General features: G+C 42.1%; 1 protein-coding gene across 2 annotated transcripts in view; it reads left to right on the forward strand.

Moving 5' to 3' along the window:
- Positions 1-25057, forward strand: part of ANO6 (anoctamin 6) — a 202971-nt gene that overhangs the window by 30935 nt on the left and 146979 nt on the right. The window contains exon 2 of one of the 2 annotated variants that reach the window (XM_056117899.1): positions 14020-14082. The exons of the other annotated variant lie outside the window; for it this stretch is intronic. Within the exon in view, the coding sequence (XP_055973874.1) occupies positions 14020-14082 (63 nt within the window). The remainder of the gene's footprint in view (positions 1-14019; positions 14083-25057) is intronic. 2 annotated transcript variants of the gene reach the window in all.

The raw sequence follows: 25057 nt of genomic DNA on the forward strand, positions 1-25057 counted from the left end.
AAGCCTTCTACCGTTGTCTCTCATCCTTCCTCCGCTTCTTTGCATACTTACCAGGTATAATCTGTCCAGGTTTGTTTCTCAAACTTTTAACCTTTCTAGACTTTGAAATCTTCAATTAAAAAAAAAAAGATGTTACCAGACTGCAAAAAAGGATTGAAGTAAATGCCAGACTCATTCTTGCTCTCTATATCGTAAAACAGTGTGGTAAAGTGTTCATGCTTTACAGTGTCCCCCCCTCCCCTCCCCCTCCCCTCCCCCCTCCCCTCCCCCTTCCCCTCCCCTCCCTTCTTTCCTTTCATTTTTTTCGTATTAAACAAAGGTATCAAGATCCTAAAGGAAGTTTCTGAGTAAATTGAATACAATGATTCATTCATTATTCATTATATAAATTAACTGTAAGAATAAACATTGACTTGTAAGAGTATAGTCATTGATGTAAGAAGATGGGATGTTACATATTAGCTCTGTGCTTTGCTAGATCTTCCTCTATAAAATGGAATTACAGTAAGAACTCTTAATTTTTGTGAGGATTAAACAGCATAATGACAGAGCGGATATATGCATGCCTATTGAGCACACTTTCTAGTAGCTAGAAATGGTTGTGAAGCGTTAATATATTAGAATGAACATGAAAGCGTGTTTATATACTCCATACGTACATACTATGGTATGATGGAAGCATCGTAATCCTGTAGCCTTTAATGCTGGAGTGAAGACCGCCTCCCTCCCTTTGGGGTGCTATTGCTCAGGTCGGGGTGGCCTTGCTGCAGGCTTTCCAGGGATCACTGTGGCTGTCACACACATGACTATGCGAGTGGCACTCCTGGTAGAGGTCTCGCACTTCTGAACTGATCATGTTGGTGAGGTTGCAGTGCTCACACACACCTGGCTGTGTGCCAGAGAATCCAAAGTCTTTTTATTTTATTTATTTATTATATTTTATTGAATCACCGTGAGATAGTTATAAGCTTTCATGTTTGGGTTACAATTACACAATGATCCATCCCTCCACCAGTGCACATTCCTCACCACCAATATCCCCGGTATAACCCCCTTTCCCCACCCTTCCTCTGCCTCCATGGCAGATATGATTCCCATAATCTCTCTGTACCTTTGGGCATTATGGGCTAGAGCGATAGCACAGCGGTGGGGCGTTTGCCTTGCACGCAGCCAACATGGCCGAACCCGAGTTCGATTCCTCCGCCCCTGCCGGAGAGCCCGGCAAGCTACCGAGAGTATCTCGCCCACACGGCAGAGCCTGGCAAGCTCCCCGTGATGTATTCAATATGCCAAACACAGTAACAACAAGTCTCATGATGGAGACGTTACTGGGCCCCCTCGAGCAAATCGATGAACAACGAGAGGAGTGACAGTGACAATGGTTTGCAATACAGACCCTGAAAGTTTACCATGTTTGGTCTCTTTTCCACTTACTGAATACATCTCCCATCCCGACCGATTCCTCCCGCCATCTTTTTCTTAGTGATCCCTTCTCTGTTCCAGCTGCCTTCTCCCCTTTGCTCATGAGGCAAGCTTCTAGCTATGGAGCAATCTTCCTGTCCCGTGTATCTACGATTTTTAGGTGTCAGCCTTATGTTATGTTGTTTTATACTTCACAAATGATTGCAGTCCTTCTATGTCTGTTTCTCTTTCTGACTCGAGAATCCAAAGTCTTTATTAAAAATTAAAAAAAAAAAAAAGATTGGAGCTGTCCCCAGCAATGGTCATGGCTTACTCCTGCCTCCTTGCTCAGCATATGGCATTGGGCGTTCCAGCATCCAGGATCAAACTGGGCGCCTGTGGGTGGCAGTGGGAATTGAACTCACAGCCTCAGGCTTGCCAGTCAGGAAATTTTAGCCACTGAGCTATTTACAGAGTCTATGGGTTGTTTAATTTGTGCCTTTCCCTCATTTTTCATAGTTTTCACACGTCACTTTTAAGTAGAAAACAAATTCTTGACTTTGCTTTTTTCTGTGATAAGTCCGAGTTCTCCTAAACCTCACCCCATGCCCTTTGGAACTTCCTCTGTCTTTACCACTTTTCCCTCATCTCTCATCACTTCTTCTGGTCTGTTTCGTTGCTGGGGATCCTGAGTCAGTGTGTTCCCTGCTTTCCTCACTTCCCCCATGCCCCGCGGCCCTCTCTGCCTGTTAGCTTCCACTTCTAGTTATGTCTGCTTGACTGTTGTTGCTCCTGCTGCAAGATTTAAAAGAACATTCATCCCCAGAGACTGAGCCTTTGGAGTCCTGTGTTTAAAATATCTAATTTGGGGGCTGGAGCAATATCTTACAGTAGGTAGGGTGCTTGCCCTGCACACAGCCAACCCGGCTTTGATCCCTGGTCCCCCAAGTAGAGCCAGGAGTAAGCCCTGAACATGGCTGGTTGTGGCCCAAGGGGAAAAAAAATTGGTTTTTCTGTCTTTTTCTTTCAATAAGGGGTTTTTCTCCAAAATGAGGACATTAGTAGAAGCTGGGAGTGGAAAATTATTAAAAGTGATAATTTAGGACCTTCGGTTGTTTATAAGGGCAGGCGAATATATGAATAGCAAATACAGGATTTCTGATATAAATAAGTAACAGGGAAACTAGCACAGAGATAAAGCTGTTATTTTTCCATCTTGGAAGTGAGTAAGTACATTATAAAAGTAAAGGCCCTCCCGTTGATCATCGATTTGCTCGAGCGGGCCCAGTAACGTCTCCATTGGAGACTTTGTTGTTACTGTGTCTGGCATATCGAATACTCTCGGTAGCTTGCCGGGCTCTCCGAAAGTACATTATGATTCAGAGTATTTTCATGGTACGGGAGATGCTTCAACTGCTGATTAGGTATTTCCTGGGCAAATAATATGAGGACAAGTGCTCAGTGTGGCTTGGGTTGTGAATGGCCGGCAGTCAGAATGCTGACGTGCTTGCAGTGGGGTCTCTGTGATGCTTTGTGTAATGAGGACACTTTTAAGGTGTCCAAAGTCAATATTATACCCGCTTGTTGTCAAAGTGTGGAATTTAGGAACTTGTGACTTTCAGAATTTTTGTACAATATTTTATGCTTATGTGCTTCTGAGGATTTTTCTGGGGTGAGACTCCTTGGATTTAATATGATTTAAAAAAAAAATGTTCTGTGGCCTAGATGAGAAATCTATGATATATAGAATAACATGACAGAGGAATGGAAGGGCTCAAGGGTGAACAGACCATTTGGCCCTGGATTACAAAAATGAAAATGTCAGGGAAGGAGAGAAATAGAGGGGAGAAGCCGGAAGAGGTGGGGCGGCGGGAACAGCGGGGACAAGGGGCAGGTGTTTTATACACATTCTTAGCGCCAATACAGGTATCTTGACTCTAATCCAACTCTGCTATAAGCATGGCACCCAGACTATAGCAGTTACATTTAAAAATATATCGTTGGAGCTGGAGAGATAGTGCAGAGGTAAAGGACTTGCCTAACATGTAGCAGTGACTAACTTCTCTGGCTCAAGGCTTGCAACACACATGGTCCCCAGAGCACATGGCTCTTAAGCACTGCCAAGCATGCCCTTCCCTAAGAAAATAATTCAATAAAAAAATTTTTTTTGTGATGTATTCAATATGCCAAACACAGTAACAACAAAATCTCCAATGGAGACGTTACTGGGCCCGCTCGAGCAAATTGATGAACAACGGGAGGGCCTAAAAAAAAAATGTGAGTACAGGTTTTTTTTTTTTTTTAAAGATTAAGCTGAGTTTTCTACCTTGAAGGTAGTAGAATTTGGAGTTCTGCCTACACAGAGGAAGCCCCAGACGGCTGAATATTTCCATCGTCCTTTGCCAGTGACACTGAAGAAAAAACTAATTAAGGAAGGGGGCAGATCTACAAGGTGGGGGCTGCTCTTTGGAAGAGAAAGCTTCGGTGCATTCTTGACTGATACAATCTCAGGCTATCAGCTTGCTGGACACAGTTGCTCCCACAGGCTGGGCAAGGGACAAAGGTTATTGGGGTAGAGGTGGAAGACTCTGTTGGGCTCACACAGCTTTGTTTCAGGACCATCTTCCAATCTCTCAGTCACTTAGTGAGGTAAACTTTGGCAGCATGATTAGTTTTGTTTTTCAAAACTTAACCCCCGGTTGCATGAATTTGGCACCTATCTTGTTCATCCTGTTCATAGAGATTTTGGAGGATCCTCTTGGCAGTGTGGAAAAAACTGGAAGAGGACTTCGGTGCCATATGCATGTTTAGAAAGGATAGAAGATTTGAAGAGAGAGAGAGAGAGAGAGAGAGACAGAAAGAGGAGAGAGAGAGACAGAAAGAGGAGAGAGAGACACAGATAGAGACACATGAGAGTGAAAGAGAGAGAGAAAGACACACACAGAGAGAGAGAGAGAGAGAGAGAGAGAGAGACATTAAGGTGCTTGCCTCACATTCCACTGACCCATTCACCTTCAGCCCGTTCAACTTCCTGGGTACCACATATTATCCCCTGAGCCCTGAGCATGACCCATTCCTGAGAGTGAGGAATAGCCTTGGAGTCCTGCTGTGTGTCGCAGCCCGTCCCTGGAATGGTTTTTTTTCTCCTCATTAGGCTTACTTAGCAAACATTCAACATTTGTGTACACCTTGACATAGACAATGACTAAGACAGTTTATCCAATGAGATTGTTGCCTACTAGGATGCTAAACCTGGTGAGGAAATGACTCTGTGGACTCTGGGTTACCCAGATCCCAAGTAAAGGCAAAGCACAAGAGGCCAGGAAGAGAGCCGCACTTGCTGTCTAATTTCACTTATTCATTCTGCGATGGACTGGAGTGATAGCACAGAGGGTTTGCCTTGCACGCGGCTGACCCGGGTTCGATTCCCCCATCCCTCTCGGAGAGCCCAGCAAGCTCCCGAGAGTGTCGCGCCCGCACGGCAGAGTCTGGCAAGCTTCCCATGGCGTATTCAATATGCCAAAAACAGTAACAAGTCTCACAATGGAGATGTTACTGGTGCCTGCTTGAGCAAATCGATGAACAACGGGAGGACAGTGCTACATACAGTGCAGTGCTACATTCTGCAATTGTTGCAGATCCAGTGTATCTGATTGTTTACTTTCACAAATAATCTTATGACATGCTTGCAGAAATAAATATTTTTTTCATGGTAATTTTATGAAGATTTTCTTTAAAGGTAGATTACGTGCACCGCTCATCATAAAGGGGAAGAGATGTTCTTTCAGAACACTGATTTGTTTTCCACTGTGTTTTTCTCAAGGCTTGTTGCCGCCGAACTTTTACCCTGCTTTTAATTTCATGAGCACTACTAACATTTTGTTTGTTTATTTAGGGGCCACACCAGGCAGTGTCCGGGAGACTCAGCCTCTGTGCTTGGAGGTTGTTCCCCAAAGGGCTGACTCCAGGCTGCCAGTATGCTAAACATGCTTTGCAAGTGCGTAACCCACTGAACCATCTCTCCAGTCTATCACCAGCGTTTTACATATGTGTGACCTCACATGGCTTAGGGTTGAAAAATAAGTGTATTGACTTGAAAGCAAATGCAAGAGGTATCGTGACTGAGGTTTACACTGGGTCACATAAAGTCCGAGCTGTTCAGTTACTTGTCCTCATTCCAGAAGTCTGGGTTGGCTCGGACTTTAGAATTGTGCTCCAAGTACCGGCTGGCAGAGCACGGCTCCCTTCTGTAAAATTCCAGATCTGTGAACTTAAAGTCCACTGGGAAAGAAGTCTTTCTATCTAAAGCATCTGTTTATCATTTAAACAGAAACTCCTAGTATATTATCAGAGTTGAAAGAGACCTTTGGATATCATATAATTTTCCCTCTTTAGTTACAGATAAAAATTCTGAAGCTAAACTCATGGGTTCAAACCAGAGAGCTGAGGTTATGGAGAGGAAGGAGGAGGGTCTGCAGAGGCAGGGTGTGGCGAAGAAGAAACGGTGGCGGAGGAGAGTGGTACTTTAGTGGATGTGTGATGTGGTGGCATATACTTTAAAGAGACGTAAATTTGTACTTTCAAAACACAGAGGGTATAAACTTTTTTTTTTTTTAATTTTATTGAATCAACGTGAGATCGTCATGAGCTTTCATGTTTGGGTTACGATCACACAATGTTCAAACACCCATCCCTCCACCAGTGCACATTCCCCACCACAAATATCCCCGGTATACCCCCCCCCCCCCCACACACTTTTTCACCTCCCCCTACCTCCATGGCAGGCAATATTTTCCATATTCTCTCTCTAGTTTTGGGCATTATGGTTTGCAATACAGACACTGAGAGGCCATCACATTTGGTCCTTTATCTACTTTCTGCACACATCTCCCATCCCGACCGATTCTTCCAGCCATCATTTTGTTAGTGATCCCTTCTCTATTCCAGCTGCCTTCTCCCCTTTGCTCTTGAGACAGGCTTCCAGCTATGGAGCAAGCTTCCTGTCCCGTGTATCTACTGTCCTTAGGTGTCAGCCTCATGTTATGTTGTTTTATACTCCACAAATGAGTACAGTCCTTCTATGTCTGACTCTCTTTCTGACTCAGTTCACTTAGCAAAATACTCTCCATGCCTATCCATTTATAAACAGAGTTCATGACTTCATCTCTCCTGGCAGCTGTGTAGTATTCCACTGTGTAGATGTACCCAAAGTTTCTGGGTATAAACTATTTTAATCTCAATTAAAATACCTTAGAAATGTAAGCAGCACACAAAGTGAATTTTAAAAAGATGTAAAACCACAGAGGCAGGGTGGGATGGGGGTGGTTGGGGGGTGGGAGGGATGCTGGGATCCGTGGTGGTGGGAAGCGGGCACTGGTGGAGGGATTGGCGTTTGATCATTGTGTAATTGAAACCCAAGCGCAAAAATTTGTAAGTCTACAACTGTACCTCATATGTCTCACTAATAAAAAAAAAAGATGTAAAAAAGTTAATATTCAGAAGAAAACCACTTGGGTAGGCAAAGAAGAGAAACTAGAGACCACATCCCCTGGTTCTTACCTGTCCTAGGTTGTAGCATTTGCTTTTATACGAGTTTTTGTCCCCAATTTTAAATTACTGATTTTTGTTCTCTGCTGTTTCCTTCTGATAAGTTACTCGTTTTTAGTTTAAATACGTATGTTGGCTAGTGTCCATTAAGTTTGGTGAAATCCCAAACTTAAGGTTGACCTTAACTTCTTTATTAACTTCTGTCCCACAATCTCTTGACTAGAATCTACAGACTTACTCCACAGTGAATATACTCGGTATTTTCTATCTGTTTCTCTTACGTCAACATTAGTATCACATTATGCTGGTGTATTTGCATTTCATATCCTACTGTGAGCCTTGGCCTCCTCATTTGTTTACCTGCTGACAGCTGTCTGCATCCTGGCTTCTTTATTTATTGGAAAATTTCTACTGACTTCGGCAAAGGCAGTTAGGTCTTTATTCATTTGAACCCCTTTGGTAATTAAAAAAATTAATTTTAGGAAGTAATATACTCTGCAGTATTGTTGTAAATGTGGCCATCTGGTTATGGGCCAAAAAGTGTTTTTAGCTAGGCCTTTCATGGTGGGATAGGAATATTAATGGGGAATCTCTGATGTGTTTTCATGGTGGTTGATAACCCTTAGTTGGTAAAACTTTGTGATATCTGTTCATGTATATATTTGTGTAAATGTGACCATGTTTATATGGTAAATATAAATCAGTATAGTAAAACTTCCATTTAAGGTCATATTAATGAAAAATATTAATATTGCTTTGCATTAGTTCAAGTGCTATTATCTTCCTTAGTTTCATATCTACAAAATCACTTCAAGTATAGAACAGGAGAACAATGGGTCCCCAGAAGACAATTAGAGACAGAAACTTTAAAATATAGGACATCAAATTTGACTTTGACGCTGTCAGTCACAATATGAAGTGATTATTTTGCAATTGGAAAATTCTATATCTTAGAATTTATAGCTTTAAACAATTTCTGGTAACCAATACCTCAGAAATAATTCAGTTATCAGGTCTGTTTATTTATGAGAAAAATGAACTTGTCCTCCTTTATTTTGTCTTTTATATTGGCAGTCTAATCCTTAATTAAAAAGGCATTGGCATTTTCATCATGAAAATCGTTTTTCTGGATTTATAACTGAGTTTCAGTTTGCTGTTTTAAATCTGATTGCATTAGCTTATATAGTTACTCTTTCCAAAAGCAACTTAAAATTTGATTTTGGAGTCTTTTGATTATAGAGGTCATTTCAGACACCTCCAGTGCTTTTGTTAGGTCACTGTGTCACTGTCCCCATTCATGCAGAACTGAGGAATTTATAAAATACACTTCACTTTCTAAAAGAGAGTCATTGCCATTCTCCTTAAAAGATCTGAAGAGAACACAAGGAGACCGTAGCTTTATAAGTCACTTTTCTCATTCATTTATTTTCAGCATCTTTCAGTGTGGGTTAGTAGTCATGATAAAATAGGGATTTTATTAAATGTTTATTATGAGGCCATATGTTATATTCATTAATAATTTACAACTCTTCTATGAAGATAGGTTATATTTCCATTTTACATTTTAGGAAGTTGCGACATTTTCCAACTGATCGTCTGATTAACTACTTCCTGTTCTTTGCTTGGTTCTTGTCATCTCCTGAACCCTCTGGTTTGTTTTACACATCACTGCTGGTCTCACCTTCCAAAAGTCCCCACTTGCAAAGGGTTCTCTATTAACTTCTGTCCCACCATCTCTTGACTAGAATCTACAGTCCTACTTCACAGTGAATATATGGGTATTTTCTGTTTCTCTTACCTCATGAGTATACACCTGCTGTTTGCTAACTGCTCTTTTAGGATAATGAGTACATAGTTGGTCCTTTCAAACTTCATGCTGATTTGCAGGACACACTGAAGCATTCAATGGCTGCTTTAACCAGACTTATGCATCAAATTCCAGGTTCCAAGAACACGCTGGAGCATTTGATCGCATTTTAAATTAGATTTATGTAGCTAATCCCAGTTTGGTTTAGAGCCCTTGTTCATGATGAGGCTTTGCTTTGCTGTTGAAGCAAGTTGAGCGGACTCTACTGGATATTTAACTTTGTTTTGGTCTTTTCATGTGCTTCATTAAAGACCTAGCCAGTGCTTGGAGCTTTTTGCCGAGCTCACAGGACCGTATGTGGTGCCAGGCCCACACCCGTGCCAGCTGTGTGCAAGCTGTCTTACATGTTGAACCACCTTCCTGACCCACTCATTCGCTGGACCTTAACCTACTATAGACCTTAACTTAATCTATAGGTTATAGATTTCTAGGCAAAAAATCTGATTTTAGATTTCTAGAAACAATATCTGCAGTGATGATAAATCTTTGATATATAAATACTAATTTTAAAAGGAAGGATTGATTGACCTATACAAATCTATAAAATTTTGTAAACAAATTTTAGTCTTGGACTACCATACTTTTATTGCATTATAATTTGAGACCATAAAGTAGGGCTGGAGCGATAGAAAAGCGGTAGGGCATTTGCCTTGCACGCAGCCAACATGGCCGACCCGAGTTCGATTCCTCCGCCCCTCTCAGAGAGCCCGGCAAGCTACCGAGAGTATCTCGCCCGCACGGCAGAGCCTGGCAAGCTCCCCGTGATGTATTCGATATGCCAAACACTAACAACAAAGTCTCCAATGGAGACGTTACTGGGCCCGCTCGAGCAAATCGATGATCAAGGGGAGGGCCTTTACTTACTTTACTGTTTAATAAAGTATATTATGCTGATATACACGTATGACAGAATTGGTTTTTCTGGATTGTTTTTTAATAGTATAGCACAAAGTGTTTTTTCATTCATTCATTCATTCATCATCCTGTTATTCGTCAATTGCCTCGAGCAGGCCCCAGTAACGTCTCTTTCATCCTAGCCCTGAGATTATATTCAAGACTCTTTAGGAGAATGAGACCCATCAATGTTACTGGTATTTGGCATATTTGGTATGCCACGGGGAGTTTGCCAGACTCTGCCCTGTGGGCAGGCTACATTCGATAGCCTGCAAGTTTGTCCAAAGTAGGAATGAGATAATAAGATGTCATAAAAAAGATGTCTTGATAAAATGTCGCGCGGCCGGGAGCTGGATTTTATAGTCTCTGAGTCTTGGCCGTTGATGGGATTATACGGCGCCAGGGGGCCAGGTGGTGGGTGTGACCCCCGCCTACTGGAATTTGGAGGATCTGGGTGGAGGATGCTTGACTCCAATCAGAGTAGGCTTGGAGATCTCGGCCCCGGAACCCGCGTGGCTTTGTCCCTCTGCCAGTACCTTCATGTGTGCGGAGAGTGGTCTCAGCATGGTGGTGGCTGGTCCTGGAGGTCTTCGGCTGCTGGAGCCCTGGTCGGGGCGGGGAGGAAAGCTCAACCCGCTCCCCTCCAAGGGACCCTGGCAAGGAACAGCCAGGCGCAGGGGCAGGAGACTGCACTGGTCTCGTCCGGGAGCTGGATTTTATAATCTCTGAGTGTTGGCCGTTGATGGGATTACAGGGCGCCAGGGGGCCAGGTGGTGGGTGTGGCCCCCGCCTACTGGAATTTGGAGGATCTGGGTGGAGGATGCTCGACTCCAATCCAAGTAGGCTTGGAGATCTCAGCCCCGGAACCCGCGTGGCTTTGTCCCTCTGCCAGTACCTTCTTAAAAGTGTTTTTTAAGTTGATAATATTGCCGTGACAACTTTTTCTTTACTAGTTGCCTCTTTAATAGAAACCATGCCTTTAAGAGATATTAAGAAGATATTTTGGGCTCTGGTCCTTGGAGTTTTAGTTTTGTTCAAAATGCCTTAAAAGATATGTGTTTTGAAAAGAAAGAGTCTGGACTTGCTCCAGCTCTTGGTCAGATTACTTAATGATATAACACTGGCCAGCACTGTCTAGAAGGATGAAGAGCCCCAGTTTCTTTATGCGCCACAGGAGGCTGTATACAAGTACATCGTAGCAGATGTACCCACCAAGTGGGTTTCTCACCCATTGAGACTTGGCTTCCAAAACAAAATATTGTAGCTTAGAAACATGACTTTAATTTGCTCCTCATACTTCTGAAGGTTAGAAGTCCAATGTCAAGATGTTTGCATGTTTGATTTCTTCTGAGGCCTTTCTCCTTGGCCTGCACACACACCAGCTTCATGCTGTGTCATCACATGGTTGTTGCTCTGTAGTCAGGTTGTATTAGGACCATTCAAAGAGCCTCATTTTAACTTCATTCACTTAGAGGTTCGTGTCCAAACGTACTCACATTCTGGGCCACTAGGAGTTAGAGGAGTACAAAGTTTGAGAAAACAACTTATTTTATCACATCAATTTAAATAATACTCAGGGGCTAGGGAGATGGGACAAAAATCAGGATGCTTGTCTTGAATGCAGCTCATCTCGGCTCAACCCCCAACATCATGGTCTCTCCTGAGCCCTGCCATGAGTGATCGCTGAGTTCTGAACCAGCAGTAAGCCCTTAACAGCCTGGGGTATGTCTCCAAACAATAAATAAAATGATAATTTGTTTAAAATTCTATTTCAAATGCGTAGGCTAGTACTAAAAAGAAACAAAAAAATTGGTCTTCCAGCTAGTGAGAGAATTCAGACATTACTGAATGTAGAGCACACATGTTTGCTCTATGGCATGCAGGCAGTGGTAGATTCTACAGAACACAGATCTCTTTCAACATGTGTAAACTCTGTATTGACCTTCTTTTACTTCTATTTTTCATTGCTTTTGAGCCACACCCCACAGTGCTCAGGGACTCAGTTAAGAGATGACTGGGAATGGGTGTGATGCTTGTTACTGCTCGGGGACCACGTGCAGGGATCAGAACTCCTGCCTGCAAAGCATGTGCTCCACAGACTGACTTGGACTCTTGCCTCGTTTGGGCCTCTCTCCGCCCCTCTCGGAGAGCCCGGCAAGCTACCGAGAGTATTCGATATGCCAGACACAGTAACAACAAAGTCTCCAATGGAGACGTTACTGGGCCCGCTCGAGCAAATCGACGATCAACGGGAGGGCCTTTACCTTTACCTTTAGTATTCCATTGTGAATGTACCAGATTTTGTTAGTTACCTGTTGTTGGGCATTTAGATGGCTTCTAGCCCCTCTCCTCTCCTCCCAGTATAGACCATGGAAGTGGATTCCCTGGAAAGAATAGTGACAGGCCACTTCATGAAATTGCCTCTGACTGGTGAGGACAGTCTTCATTTCCTGCCCTTCTGTCTACTGGTCTTCATTAGGGATGTGGAAAGTGGTTGAGTCCTTGACCGTATGCCAGTTCCTCTTCTGTCTAACGTGAAAGGGGGGTTCCCTTGGCAAATCAGTTCACCTCTCGCTAACTGTCCTCCCCAGGAAGAAAGATCTCTCCGAATCATTAACAGGCGCAGACTAATTTTAGCTAAGCAGAATGGTTTTTCCCGTAAGAATTGCTATTTCTGTGCCCGCTGTGGGACATGAATCCTGGCCGCTCCCGTCCTTTGGAGAGGGGCCAGTTTTTTAACGGGATGGGAGCAGTATTCCTGCTAATCAAGATTTAGAGCCGTCCACACATTGGATTTTTCAGTCCCTCTGAGTGCCACAGCCGAGGCTTTTAGCCATAGGTATCATCTGACATTTTATAAGCTGTGCCAAGGTGCAGATGTTCTTTTTCTGAAGAATCACTTTCATTGATGGCTCACTTTAGAAAATGAGCACTCCGTCTGAGCTGTTTTTCCTTTCCAGACCCCTGGAAAGTTCAATTTATCCTAAGATTTCTAACAACATGGGGGTAATGCTTTATTTACCCAGATGTAAGAAATAATCGAAATGAAAAGTTTCGGTTTTCACCGAAAATTGGAAGAAGCTTCAGAGCAGCCCTTGCTTACCTACAGAATCCGATGGAAAGAGACTTTCACAAATGTAAATATTTTTTACTTCGGTGCTTGTGGCCATGTTGTGGGCTTTGAGACAGGAACATATAATTTAGCAACAGATTCAAAAAATGGTCTGAAGTGGTCTTGTTATTATTTATTTGGTTCACCATTGCCTAATGAGTGGTTACAACCTGGGAAGTAGTAATCTTCATATTACAGTGAACCATGCAGATCATATTCTAACTGCATATTTCAGAGAACACACGTGGAGCAATTTCATAGATATACAGGATTGAAGTTTAAATTTAGAACTGTGCACTTTGGAATGAATATTTTCTGCCTGCTATACATTAATACCTATTATGCTTGTGGCCAGAATCAACACTGTTTTCGGTTCAACCCCACTTAAAATGGCTGAGTGGCCTTTGCGACTCCATTCTCTTCTAAATTTAGCATAGAAATGAAAGAAACCCACCAGCTTCTTTTTCTTCGATGTTCTCTGTGATTCCTTGGTTGTAACTATAGAAGTGTTGAAAGGGCCAAAAGTAGTGGTTTTTCAGCCTTGGCTACACCTAAGAATCAGCCAGGGAACTGAAAAAAAATCCTGATTCCTGGAGCCTACTCCTACCCCACTATGATTCTGGTTTGTCTGGAATGTTCTGCACTTGGATTTTTTTTTTCTGTTTTTAGGTTTCACCCAGTGATGCTTGGGGGCTCTGCTGGGATGATATTTCACACTCTTAAGAATTGAGAATCAGACAGATTCCTCTTCTGGGGTATAAATGCTCACCATTGGGTGTTATTGTACCCTCAGGACTGAGAATTAGACAGACTTGAGACATCATCTCATCTGGTTGTTCTCAGACCTGTTGTAGATTAGCAATGCCAGTAAAGCTTTTGAAAAAAGCTGATTACTGATTCACTAATTTGAACCATATTTTGGAGGTGGGGGGTATAATTAGGATTTTTGAAACAGCAGTTACCCCTCAGAAGAAAAGGAGCTCAATATTTCTGAGAGAACTCCAGGATGACTCTGATGCATGTCTGATACAACCACCTCATTTCAGTCATTAAGAAAAATGAGAGCTAGCAGTGTCAAAAGACAGACTCAATGCCAGATCCTAATTGTTGTATTGTCCTCCCCAAGACTCAAGTTTGATGCCTCCTGCTGTTCATTCTGCTGCCTAACTAACACTGTCGCTGCCTCCTCATCCTTCAGGTGATGTTCCTGCCTCCAAGAGGCCTTTTTTGACACCTCATTCTTCTCACACATCCAGTCTGGGTAAGAGACCCTTTCTATTTGATGTTTTTGATGTTTTTTGATTTTTTGTTTTTGTTTTGTTTTTTGGACCACACCTGGTGGTGTTCAGGGGCTCTTCACCGAATTGCTTGGGATCACTCCCTATGGAATTGGGGGGTACCATGGGGTATCTGGTGTCAGACCTGGGTCTCTATCATGCAAAGCATGCACACTAGCCCTTTGAGTTATCTTGTCAACTCGGCCCTGAGGCCCTTTCTGTTGGAACAGTCCCTTACACAGCTCCCCTTCTACTTTACAGGACACAGTCAGTACCTTTCTATGACCTTTTATAGCTCCCTGGCAAGTAGATTTGTTGAGTTGAAGTTCCTTAGTTCCTTAGTGTGTGTGTGTGTGTGTGCGTGTGTGTGTGTGTGTGTGTACACAGATGTACAGAGTGATGTTGACTTTTTGTTTTGTTTTGTTTTTTGGGTCACACCCAGCGATGCATAGGAGTTACTCTTGGCTTATGCACTCAGGAATTACTGCTGGCGGTGCTCGGGGGACCATATGGGATGCTGGGAATCAAACCCACACTGGCCGCATTCAAGGCAAATGCCTTACCTGCTGTACTATGGCTCCAGCCCCTGGTGCTGACCATTTTTTAATGCTCCTGTTGATCATCTGTACATCTTTGCTGGAGAAATATCTAAATATCTCTTCAGCAGTTTGCTTTGTTTTTATGGGGTTCATTTTTTTTTTTAAATTTGTGAGTGCTTTCTGTATATCGGATACTAGCCCTTTCTCAGATATGTGTTGCGCAGATATGTTCTCCCACTCAGTGGGGTATCATATGTTTGTGATAGTTTGGTTTGCAGCGTACAAGTTTTTTTTATTTGTTGTAATCTCGTTTGTTTATTTTTACTTATGTTTTCCTTGCCAGTGGAGGTGAATCCCTGATGACACCACTGGAGGCACTATTGAGTGTTTTGCCTAAGTTTCATTCAGTGTATCTTAGGAATCAGGTCTAATGGAGTCATTAATTCACTTTGAGTTGCTTTTATGAATGGTGTGAGATAGTGGTATAGTTTCAATTTTATGTGTGTGCCTAATCAGTTTTCCAAGTAGCAATCATTACAAAAGACTTCCTCCCACATTGAATTCTCCTGGCTCTGAATTCTAATCCACCATTCTGAGGGTCAGTTTCCCTCCCCAAACCTCACCACTTTGATATCTATAGCTTTGTTGTGTAAAGCCAGGGAAAACTGTGCTAGAGAGATAACTCAGTGGACTGGAACATATGCTTTTCATGGGGAGGCCCAGGATGGATCATGGCATCCCATGGTTTCCAAGCACTGCTGGGAGCAGCCCCTGAGCAGTGAGTTGGGAGTAACTGTGTACTGTTATGTGTCACCCCAAAATAAAAAAATAAACTAAAACTTTTAAGTCAACAAACGCAATACCTCCCTTCCAACCCCTTTGGATTCCTTTGTTATTAGTGGAGGAGGTATGTGGCTTTAAGCAATCAAGTTTGGTCCATGTCTTGGAAAATGCCAACAGAGTTTTTATAGGGATTGTGTTGAATCTGTATCATGCTTTTGATTGGATTTTGTCTTAATGATGTTGTTTCTGCCAAGTCTATGAACATGTAGTATTTTCCACATTAATTTGCATCTTCTGTGTCTTTAAAAAGTTGTGATTTAAAATTTTTGGTTAGTCTTTTACCTCCTTTGTTAACTTGACTCTTAGTTACGTGATTTTTTTTTAATGGAATTGTTTTACTGATTTTATTTTTTCTTCTATTTCACTGCTTGCCTTTAGAAATGCAACAAACTTTTGTATATTGATTTTAATCTGCTGTGCTGTTTTATTGTTTCCAGTAGTTTTTGTGTGGAGTGTTTCATGTTTTCTGTGTATATTATCATGACATTTTTGCAAATATTGATGGTTTTAATTATTTTCAAATTTGAATGCCTTTGAATTATTTTTCTTGACTAAATGTTGTGATTAGGACTTTCAATGCTATGTTAAATAATAATGGTGAGAGTGAACACCCTTGCATTATGTCTGATTTGAAAGGAAAAGCTTTTAGTTTTTCAACTGTTTAGTATGGTTTTAACTATGGGTTTGTTGTAGATGGTCTTTAATTGTTGAGTTAAGTTTCTTTAATTGTATTTACTATTAGATGTTGAATCTTTTTGGTTGTATTTATCACTAATTGATGGTGAATTTTTTGTTTGTTTGCTTTATTTTGGGCCACACCCAGGGAGTGCTCAGGCCTTAGTCCTGGCTCTGTGCACACAGAAGACTCCTGGAATGTGGAACACTTGGATCTAACTCGGGTTGTGCAATCAAGAGTCCTACCTACCCTGTGTATATATGTAAAGTCATTTCTTTATTCAGTTATCTCTTATTGGAAACTTGGATTGTTTTCAGATTTTGACCAGTGTGAATAATGCCTGACAATCTCCTTGTGGCATATTCGATATGCCAAAAACAGTAACAATAATGGGTCTCATTCCCCTGACCCTGAAAGAGCCTCTAATACAGCACCGTTGGGAAGGACAAGTAAGGAGAGGCTGCTAAAATCTCAGTGCTGGGACAAATGGAGATGTTACTGGTGCCCATTAGAGCAAATCAATGAACAACAGGATGACAGCGATACAGTGATATAATGAATAATGCTGTAATGAACATAGAAATTGGTTACATCCTTTTAACGTGTTGCTAAATTTGGTTTGCTAAGTTTTCATTGGATTTTTACATCAGTGTTTATTATAAGTGTGTGATGTTTCCTTTTTTTGGTATCAGGGTAATGTTAGTCTTGTAGAAACTAATGGGAAGATTTCCAGTTCGTCCAATTATTTGATTTAAACACTGTGGTTTACAAAGTTGTTTATGATACAGTTGTTATGGGCATGAATGTTTCAACTCCAATCCCGCCACCAGAGTGACTTTTCCTCCACTATTGTCCCCATTTTTCCAACCACCCCCTCAAGCCTGTCCCTTTAGCAGACACAAAAGAATTTATTTCAGTCTGCCTGTTACAACTAAATGACAAATAGAACTATAAAAAAAAAATGCTTTCGTAAAGAAATTTTGTAAAAATTCTTGTATCTTACCATGGATCATTAAGTCCTTATCTGTGAATTTACTAAGCTGTCTGTTGCTACTTTAGCCTTCTCTATCATTGTTTTTGTTTGTTGAGTTTGGTTGGCTTCTGTATTCCTTTCCCATCTCATTTGGTGTGCTCCTAACGGGATGTCAGCATTGTGGAAATTGGAGGTGTCCCAGGGCCACATATGCAGCTGTGTGGTCTAGGAACTTTAGGGTCTGTCGAACTGGTCAGTGGCTGTGGCTGTGGCTTCCAGGACTTCTGGAAGTATGGGGGTGAGGGGAGGTTGTTCACTCCCACTCCGAGCAGACCCCCAAAGTTTTTAGCCTGAAAACCTGTGTCCTTGGCATGTCTGCGGTTTGGTGTCCCCTAGAGATGAATCGTGAGGCCTTGGAGTTGGGCTGTTGGCTTTGCAGTGGCTGTGGGGTGTGAGTATGGCTGCTATGTGTGGCCCAGCCTCCCTCCGAGGACGCCTCACAGTGTCCATCTGGTGGTCAGGAGCATCTGAATCTTAGCAGCTGCACTTTCGTCTTCTCTGAGATTTAGTTAGGAATCTGTGGACAGGGCCGGCAGGTGAGTAGACATAGTGGTGGCTGTGAGATATATGCTTATTCAATTTTTAAAAGAGTTTAATAAAAATAGCTAATAGGACATCAGTGAGGTAGAACCATGATAAACAGTGTATAGAAATTCATTTATAAAAGCATTCCGACCTTTATGTTAACACAATATTGGGGGTGGGGCACATTGGGCTAAATCTGGCAGTGCTCCAGGGTCTGTGCTCAGGGGCTACTTGTGCTCTGGGCACATATGCAGTGTTGAAGTCAAACTTGGCTTCGCAAGTGCATGGCAAGTGCCTGAACACCCATAGCATCTGCCCAGTCCCTAGAAATTCCTTTTTACATACTGACTTTTGAAAACAGCTTCTAAAAGTTAGCTTTTTTCTTACTGTCTGTGTCTTATTATTCTGTAGGCCCAGATCTCATGCACAAGACTCCACACTCCCAAGCTCTCATGGAGTCAGAGATAGGCTACCTACCGCCATCTCTGTATTCTTCCAGAAGCTTTTTTCAGTCATGCCCATGAACTGCCTCTGGCGCCGAATAAGCACATTAACCAGCCATGAGCCAGAGACTCATAAATAAATCTCAAAAAAGATCAACAAGTTGTAGAGATTCAATTCAATTCAATTCAATTCCGTGCCAGGCTGAGTCGTACAGGGCACCCAAAGTCACCATTCAGTCAAAAGTTTAACTCTATCTGCATCACCCCACTCAAAATTTTTGAATTCCTGAAGCCCACAGCCACAACATCTCAAACTCTACACCCTGATAAACCAGGAGCAGCACATTGTATGGGAAATAAAGTAAAAGGCAACCAGTTTAAGAAAATATAAACACAGAAGACTTAACCTGTAACAACATGTTAGTATTCTCTTCTACAAGGGCTTAATGGCTCCACTGTGAGCTACAACAGTATTCGCACACTTTCTTCTAAGGTAATAAATTTTCTTTCTTTAAATTTTTCTTTTAGCGAATTATAACAAGCAATATAAAATAAATTATATATGGTCTGCTATAGGGACAGCCTTGAGGGGTGATTGGGAAAATTAAAAATAATGGTGGTTGGAAGGTGCCATGGTGGTGGGATTGGTGTTGGAATATTGAATGTAATAAACCATGAACAACTTTATAAAAGTAATTAATTAATAATAATAATAAAAAACTTCACAATCTTGTATTCCAGGAAAGAGTTTTTTTTTTTGGTCACACCCGGCAATGCGCAGGGGTTACTTTTGGCTCTGCACTCAGGAGTTACTCCTGGCGGTGCTCAAGGGACCATATGGGATGCTGGGAATAGAACCCGGGTACAAGGCAAACACCCTACCCGCTGAGCTATCTCTCCAGCCCCAGGAAAGAGATTTTTGACAAAATGTTTATCAAGTAGATTTTGATGACAGAAATGATGAAAATGTATTTAGTGACTTTACATGTTGCTTAATGCATTTAAAATATCCAGGGAAATTTAAATAACATGTTTACAAGTATTTTATCTTAAGACAAAAAGTGGGGCCCAGAGAGAGTACAGCAGGTAGAACATTTGCCGTGCACGTGACTTACCCCAGTTTAATCCCCAGCATCCCTTATGGTCCCCCAAGCAACATAGGAATAATTCCTGAGCACAGAGCCAGGAGCAGCCTCTGAGCATCACAGGGTGTGCCCCCAAAACAGAACGAAAGACAAAACTGGCCAAAATATTAATGCTGCTTCTGGCTCGGGCCTGGTGATCTCCAAGCCCAACCGCCTCCCCCCCATTTCAGTGAACCCAGATGCACATCTCCTGAGCCCTTGCTCATGCCCCCAACCCTCGAGGTGAGGTTATCTTTCCGCTGACAATTCCAGGGTCTTTTCAGATCTGGAGTCAGATACGCCTCCCTTCTTACTAGGCCCCCGGGAACCTCCCACCCAACCTCTGCCATATTAACGGGACTAGCACCACATCTCCTGCCTGATGCATGTGGACACATACCAGAGGTCTACTCATCAAATCACATACTGCTCAGTCATACTTCCTGTCTCTGAAGTCCAGCAGGGAAGGGAAAAAACAATGACCAACCTCATCACTCAGTGTCTCCCGGGGATCTACTGACAGAGACTTGCCTCAGCACAGCAGGAGCACAGCAAGACCAACGGGAAGATACATCAAAGCCCACCAGGCCCAGTGAATGAGAACAATGACACGAAGACTCAACCAGCACCGAACGAGCTCAGTGAATCTTCAGAAAATGACATTTGTGACCACGGTGAGGATGTTTAATGAGCTCAGAGAAAGTGGCACTAGTAGGGGCTGGAGCAATAGCACAGCCGGTAGGGCGTTTGTTTGCCTTGCATGCAGCCGACCTGGGTTTGATTCCCAGCATCCCATAGGGTCCCTAAGCACCACCAGGAGTAACCCCTGTGCATTGCTGGGCGTGACCCAAAGCAAAAAAAAAATTGGCACTACACTGGTAGCACAAGAAATTATGAGAAGAAATTATGAGAATTGAAATGTGAAAACTGCAGTCAGAAATGACAGAAATGAAGACTAAGAGAGGGGATGTAAAAAACTCAAAAGAAATGTGGAGCAGCAGAATCACAACAGCTAAGGAAGGGACTGAGGTGCCCCAAGATGAGATGGAAGAAGCCACTAGAAAACAACAGGAGGTGGAAAAAAGTCTGAAAGCAATGAACAGCATGCCAAAGAACTAAGGGAAGAGTTCAAGGGAACAATAGAAGAGCCATTGGAGTCCCCGAATAAAAAGAAGGTGAATTTGATGAGGAATCCTAATGAAAGGAATCAATAGGTAAGAATTTGACAGAGTTGAGGAATACAGGCACTGAGACCTAAGAGGCCCAAAGGGTCCCAGCCAAATAAACCCAAACAGGAAAACCCAGACATATTGTACTCAAAAGGACAAAACCCTAAGACAGACAGAACATTGAAAACCTCAGGTCAAAAAAGAAAAGTACAGGGGCCGGAGCGATAGTATAGCAGGCAGGATTCTTACCTGGGTTTGACCCCAGCACCACTTACGGTCCCTGAAGCACAGAGCCAGGGGATGGCTGAGCACTACAGGGTGTGGCTCAAAAACAAAAAGAAAAGAAAAGGAAGAGAGAGAGAGAGAGACAGAGACAGACAGAGACAGAGACAGACATGGAGGGAGGGAGAGAGGGAGGGAATTCAGAGATTCACAGGGAATCTATAAAATAAGACTGAGCCAGAAGAGAATGGCTTTACACTGAGTATAAAAACTCAATGAAGGGGCTGGAGCGATAGCACAGCGGGTAGGGTGTTTGCCTTGCACGTGGCCAACCCGGATTGATTCCCAGCATCCCATAGGGTCCCCCGAGCACCACCAGCACCAGGAGTGATTCCTGAATGCAGAGCCAGCAGTAACCCCTGTGTATGGTCGGGTGTGACCCAGAAAGCAGAAAACAAACAAACAAACAAACAAACAAACAAAAACCGGTGAAATGAACATGTCGCCAAGATGCTCTATCAGCTATAGTGCCATTTAAATTTGAAAAAAAATGGGGGCCGGAATGAGAGTACAGTAGGTAGGGTGCTTGCCTTGCATGAAGCCAACTTTGGTTGACCCATAGCACCCTACATGGTTCCCTGAGCTCTGCTAGAAGAGATCCCTGGGCGCTTAGCCAGGAATCTAAGGCCTGAGAAACACCAGGTATGCCCCCCCCACCCCCAAACCAAAAAAGGCAAAGTAAATAAATTTGAAGAAATGATACAGTGCTTGAAGGTTGGGCAACAGCTTAGGGACTGCCTTGGAACCTGTCTTGCAAAGAAGCAGTTTTAAATGAGCTTCTTTAAAAGGCAAGATAAACTTCTCAGCATTTGGCATTGAATACGGCATTCACTCATGGCCCTCTAGTAGATCAAGAAAGTGTTTTTTGCCTGAGAACTGGAATTCAGTAAGTCGAAAACGTGCCACTTGACGTGGCTGGATGAGGAGGGGCAACATCTTATGGTGGAGGGAAGCACTAAACTGGGAGGAGGAGATGTTGCAGAAAGGTGTTACGTCTGAACCCTATCAGTAGCAGCACTGTCCAATATATATAATATGTTACACAGTACAATGTATATTGTAGAGCCTCTGTAGAAGTAGATTGGTGGGCAGAAGGCAAGTGGGGAGGGGTGGGGGATGTATTGGTGGAGGGAGTTGGACATTTGTGAAGGCGTTGGTTTTGTAAAATTGTATGCCAGAAATCTTGAAACCTAATCACGAAGACTTTATAATTTCACAATGAGTAAAAAAATAAATAAATTTACATTAAAAAGAAAGGTTTGTTTAGGTCCAAGCATGCTAAGGGATTTTATATATTTTATAAAAGTGTTTCATTTATAATGTTCTGTGTCTGATCAGGTTTTTTTTTTTTTTGCATCCATAAAGATTTTTATTACAGTTTTTTACTAATTAATGCAGAGACATAAGCAGTATCTATAATACATTTTTTTCTAACACAAAGCCAATATTTCTTGGATAAAACACACTTTTGTTTTTGTTTTGGGGCTGTACCTGGAAGTCCTGAGTGCTTACTCCTTGCTTTGTGCTCAGACCTCGCTCTTGGCACTGTCAAGGCACCACGTCGGGTGCCAGGGATTGAATCCGAGTCAGCTGCGTGTGAGGCAAGGGCCTTCCTCACTGTTTTATCTACTTGTCTTGTGAATAAAACGTATTTCATTCTTTTATAGGCCTACTCAGATTTTCCCCTTAATTTGAAAAAAATTTTCTTCTCACGGGGCGATTTATCTATTTTATGTAAATTTTTAAATGTATTAATACAGAATTATTCATAATAATTAATAATTCTTAAAATTTACATCGGTAAAAAAAGACAGTTTTTGAAAAACTTTTACCTTACCGATTATCTTTATTCATTGTACATGTGTGTCACCACCTCCACGATTTAAAAAGAAATTAAAAAGAGAGGGTGACATTTGACCCAGCAATACCACTCCTGGGAATATATCCCAGAGAGGCAAAAATGTATAGTCGAAGTGACATCTGCACTTGTTTGTTCATTGCAGCACTCTTTACAATAGCCAGAAACTGGAAGAAACCTGAATGCCCAAGAACAGATGACTGGTTAAAGAAACTTTGGTACATCTACACAATGGAGTACTATGTAGCTCTTAGAAAAGATGAAGTCATGAAATTTACATACAAGTGGTACAACATGGAAAGTATCATACTAAGCGAAATGAGTCAGAAAGAGAGGGATAGACATAGAAAGATTGCATTCATCTGGGGGATATAAAGTAACAAAGTATGAGATTAATACCCAAGAATAGCTGAGATCAGCACCAGGAGGATTACTCCATAGCTTAGAGGCCAGCTGGGCATTCTAGGGGAAAGGGCAGCTCAGATAGAGAAGGGAGCACCAAATAAAGTGTGTTTGGAGGATCCTCCCAGGAGGGGAGATGCATGTCGAAAGTAGACTATGAACTGAACATGTTTGCCACTCAATGCCTCTTTTGCAGACCACAACACCCAAAAGAAGAGAGAGAACACAAGGGATTGCCCTGCCACAGAGGCAGGGTGGGATGGGGGAGATGGGGGTGGGAGGGATATTATTCATGGTGGTGGAAAATGGGCACTGGTGGAGGGATGCATATTTGATCATTGTATAATTGAAACCCAAGCACAAAAAATTGTAAATCTACAACTGTACCTCATGGTGTTTCACTAATAAAAAAAAAAGATACCTAAAAAAAAAAGAATAGTGTACAGGAGGGCATATGGATGTCTCTGTATAATTATATAACCTCTTCCATGAACTTGAAAATTATTATGATGATTAATTTTAATGTAGAGGAAGGGTATATTTGTCATTAAACATATTCACAAGGCTAAAAAAAAAAAGAGAGGGTGAGATTCCCTTCTTTATATGAAACAAAAAGAAACAAAGACAGGGAGAGCATGGTCAAAGTCATCAAAACTGAAATTACACTGAAGGTGGGAAGGAGGGGTCCTGGGGTGAAGGACGGTGGGCTCTCTGGTGGTGCTGGAATGAGAACTGTGAGGAACGGTGTTGCAAATCCTGGCACCTCAAAAAAAGGAAAGGTTATTTTTATTTATTTATTTACTTATTTTTTTTTAAAAGAGATAAAACTCTATAAAGGCAAACCTGCAATTTGCGCTTTGCTTTCTTCTCTCTTTTATGTCTTCTTTCTCTTCCCCCTCCTCTTTACTGTTTTTCTTTTTTTCCTAAGTCTTCATTTTAGTTCACTCTTTGCTTTCTCCTGAAATTCCTTGCTCCATCTTAAGTCCACAATTCCCTGAGGATTCACTTGATGGGGACCGGTTCTGGTACCGTGTCTATCCAGTGGGTTCCAGGAACCTCGTGGTGCTGGTAGGGTGTTAGCGTCCATGCCTTGGAGGTGCTTTTAGGCTTAACCTACCCCCGGTACTTCCCCCGGTGACTGAGATGGATTGAGCAAGAGCCCTTTCCTCTTGAAGCTGCCTCCCTTGCTTCCAACTTCATCAGAGTCACCTGCAACACATTGGCTGAGGTAACCAGGAATCAGGTCACCTGCCACAAACCACCCAGGGACATCCCTTTTGGTAAAAAGTCACTTCTCCAGTCTGCAACACTGAAAGAAAAAAGACAGTTCTCTAGATAGATTTATTTTTATTGTACTTAGTTTTTATAAAGTTGTTCAATAATTTATTACATTCAATATTTCAGTACCAATTTCCACCTCCATTACACCTTTCCACCACCTATATTGTAAATTTTCCCGGCCACCACCCAAGCCTGCCCCAATAGCAGACCCTAAATAATTTATTTTGTATTGCTTATTATGAATAATCCACTAAAAATGATCAAAAAAGTTTCTGTAGAAGAAAGTGTGTGAAGATTGTTTTATCTCAGCCTGGAGCCATTAAGACCTTATATAAGACATTTACTAACATGCTGTTACAGGTTGAACCTTGTGTGCTCTATCACTTGTCATCCTGGTGATCTTCGATTTGCTCGAGCGAGTGCCAGTAATGTCTCCATTCATCCCTGTCACGTGCTAGTGTAGCCCAATGGCACTCTTCGTGTTCCTGTTCATGTTCCAATATATTTATATATGTATATATATATATATATATCTGTCTATGTGCATACACACACACACACACATACATATATATATATATATATATATATATAAAATTACAATCATTTGCCTTCTACTTTACACCCCATCCAATGTGGTGTACTACTCCTGGTATATCAGTGGTGTAGAGTATGAGATTTCGCTCCAGGAATTCTAAAATTTTAAATACAGCTGGAGTTAAATTTTTAACTGGATGGTGACTTTGGAGACTGGATACATCTCTGCAGCTTGTTGATCTCTTCC

Source organism: Sorex fumeus, unplaced genomic scaffold (genome assembly GCF_029834395.1).
Source record: "Sorex fumeus unplaced genomic scaffold, SorFum_2.1 ptg000036l, whole genome shotgun sequence".
In the NCBI taxonomy this organism is placed as follows: domain Eukaryota; kingdom Metazoa; phylum Chordata; class Mammalia; order Eulipotyphla; family Soricidae; genus Sorex; species Sorex fumeus.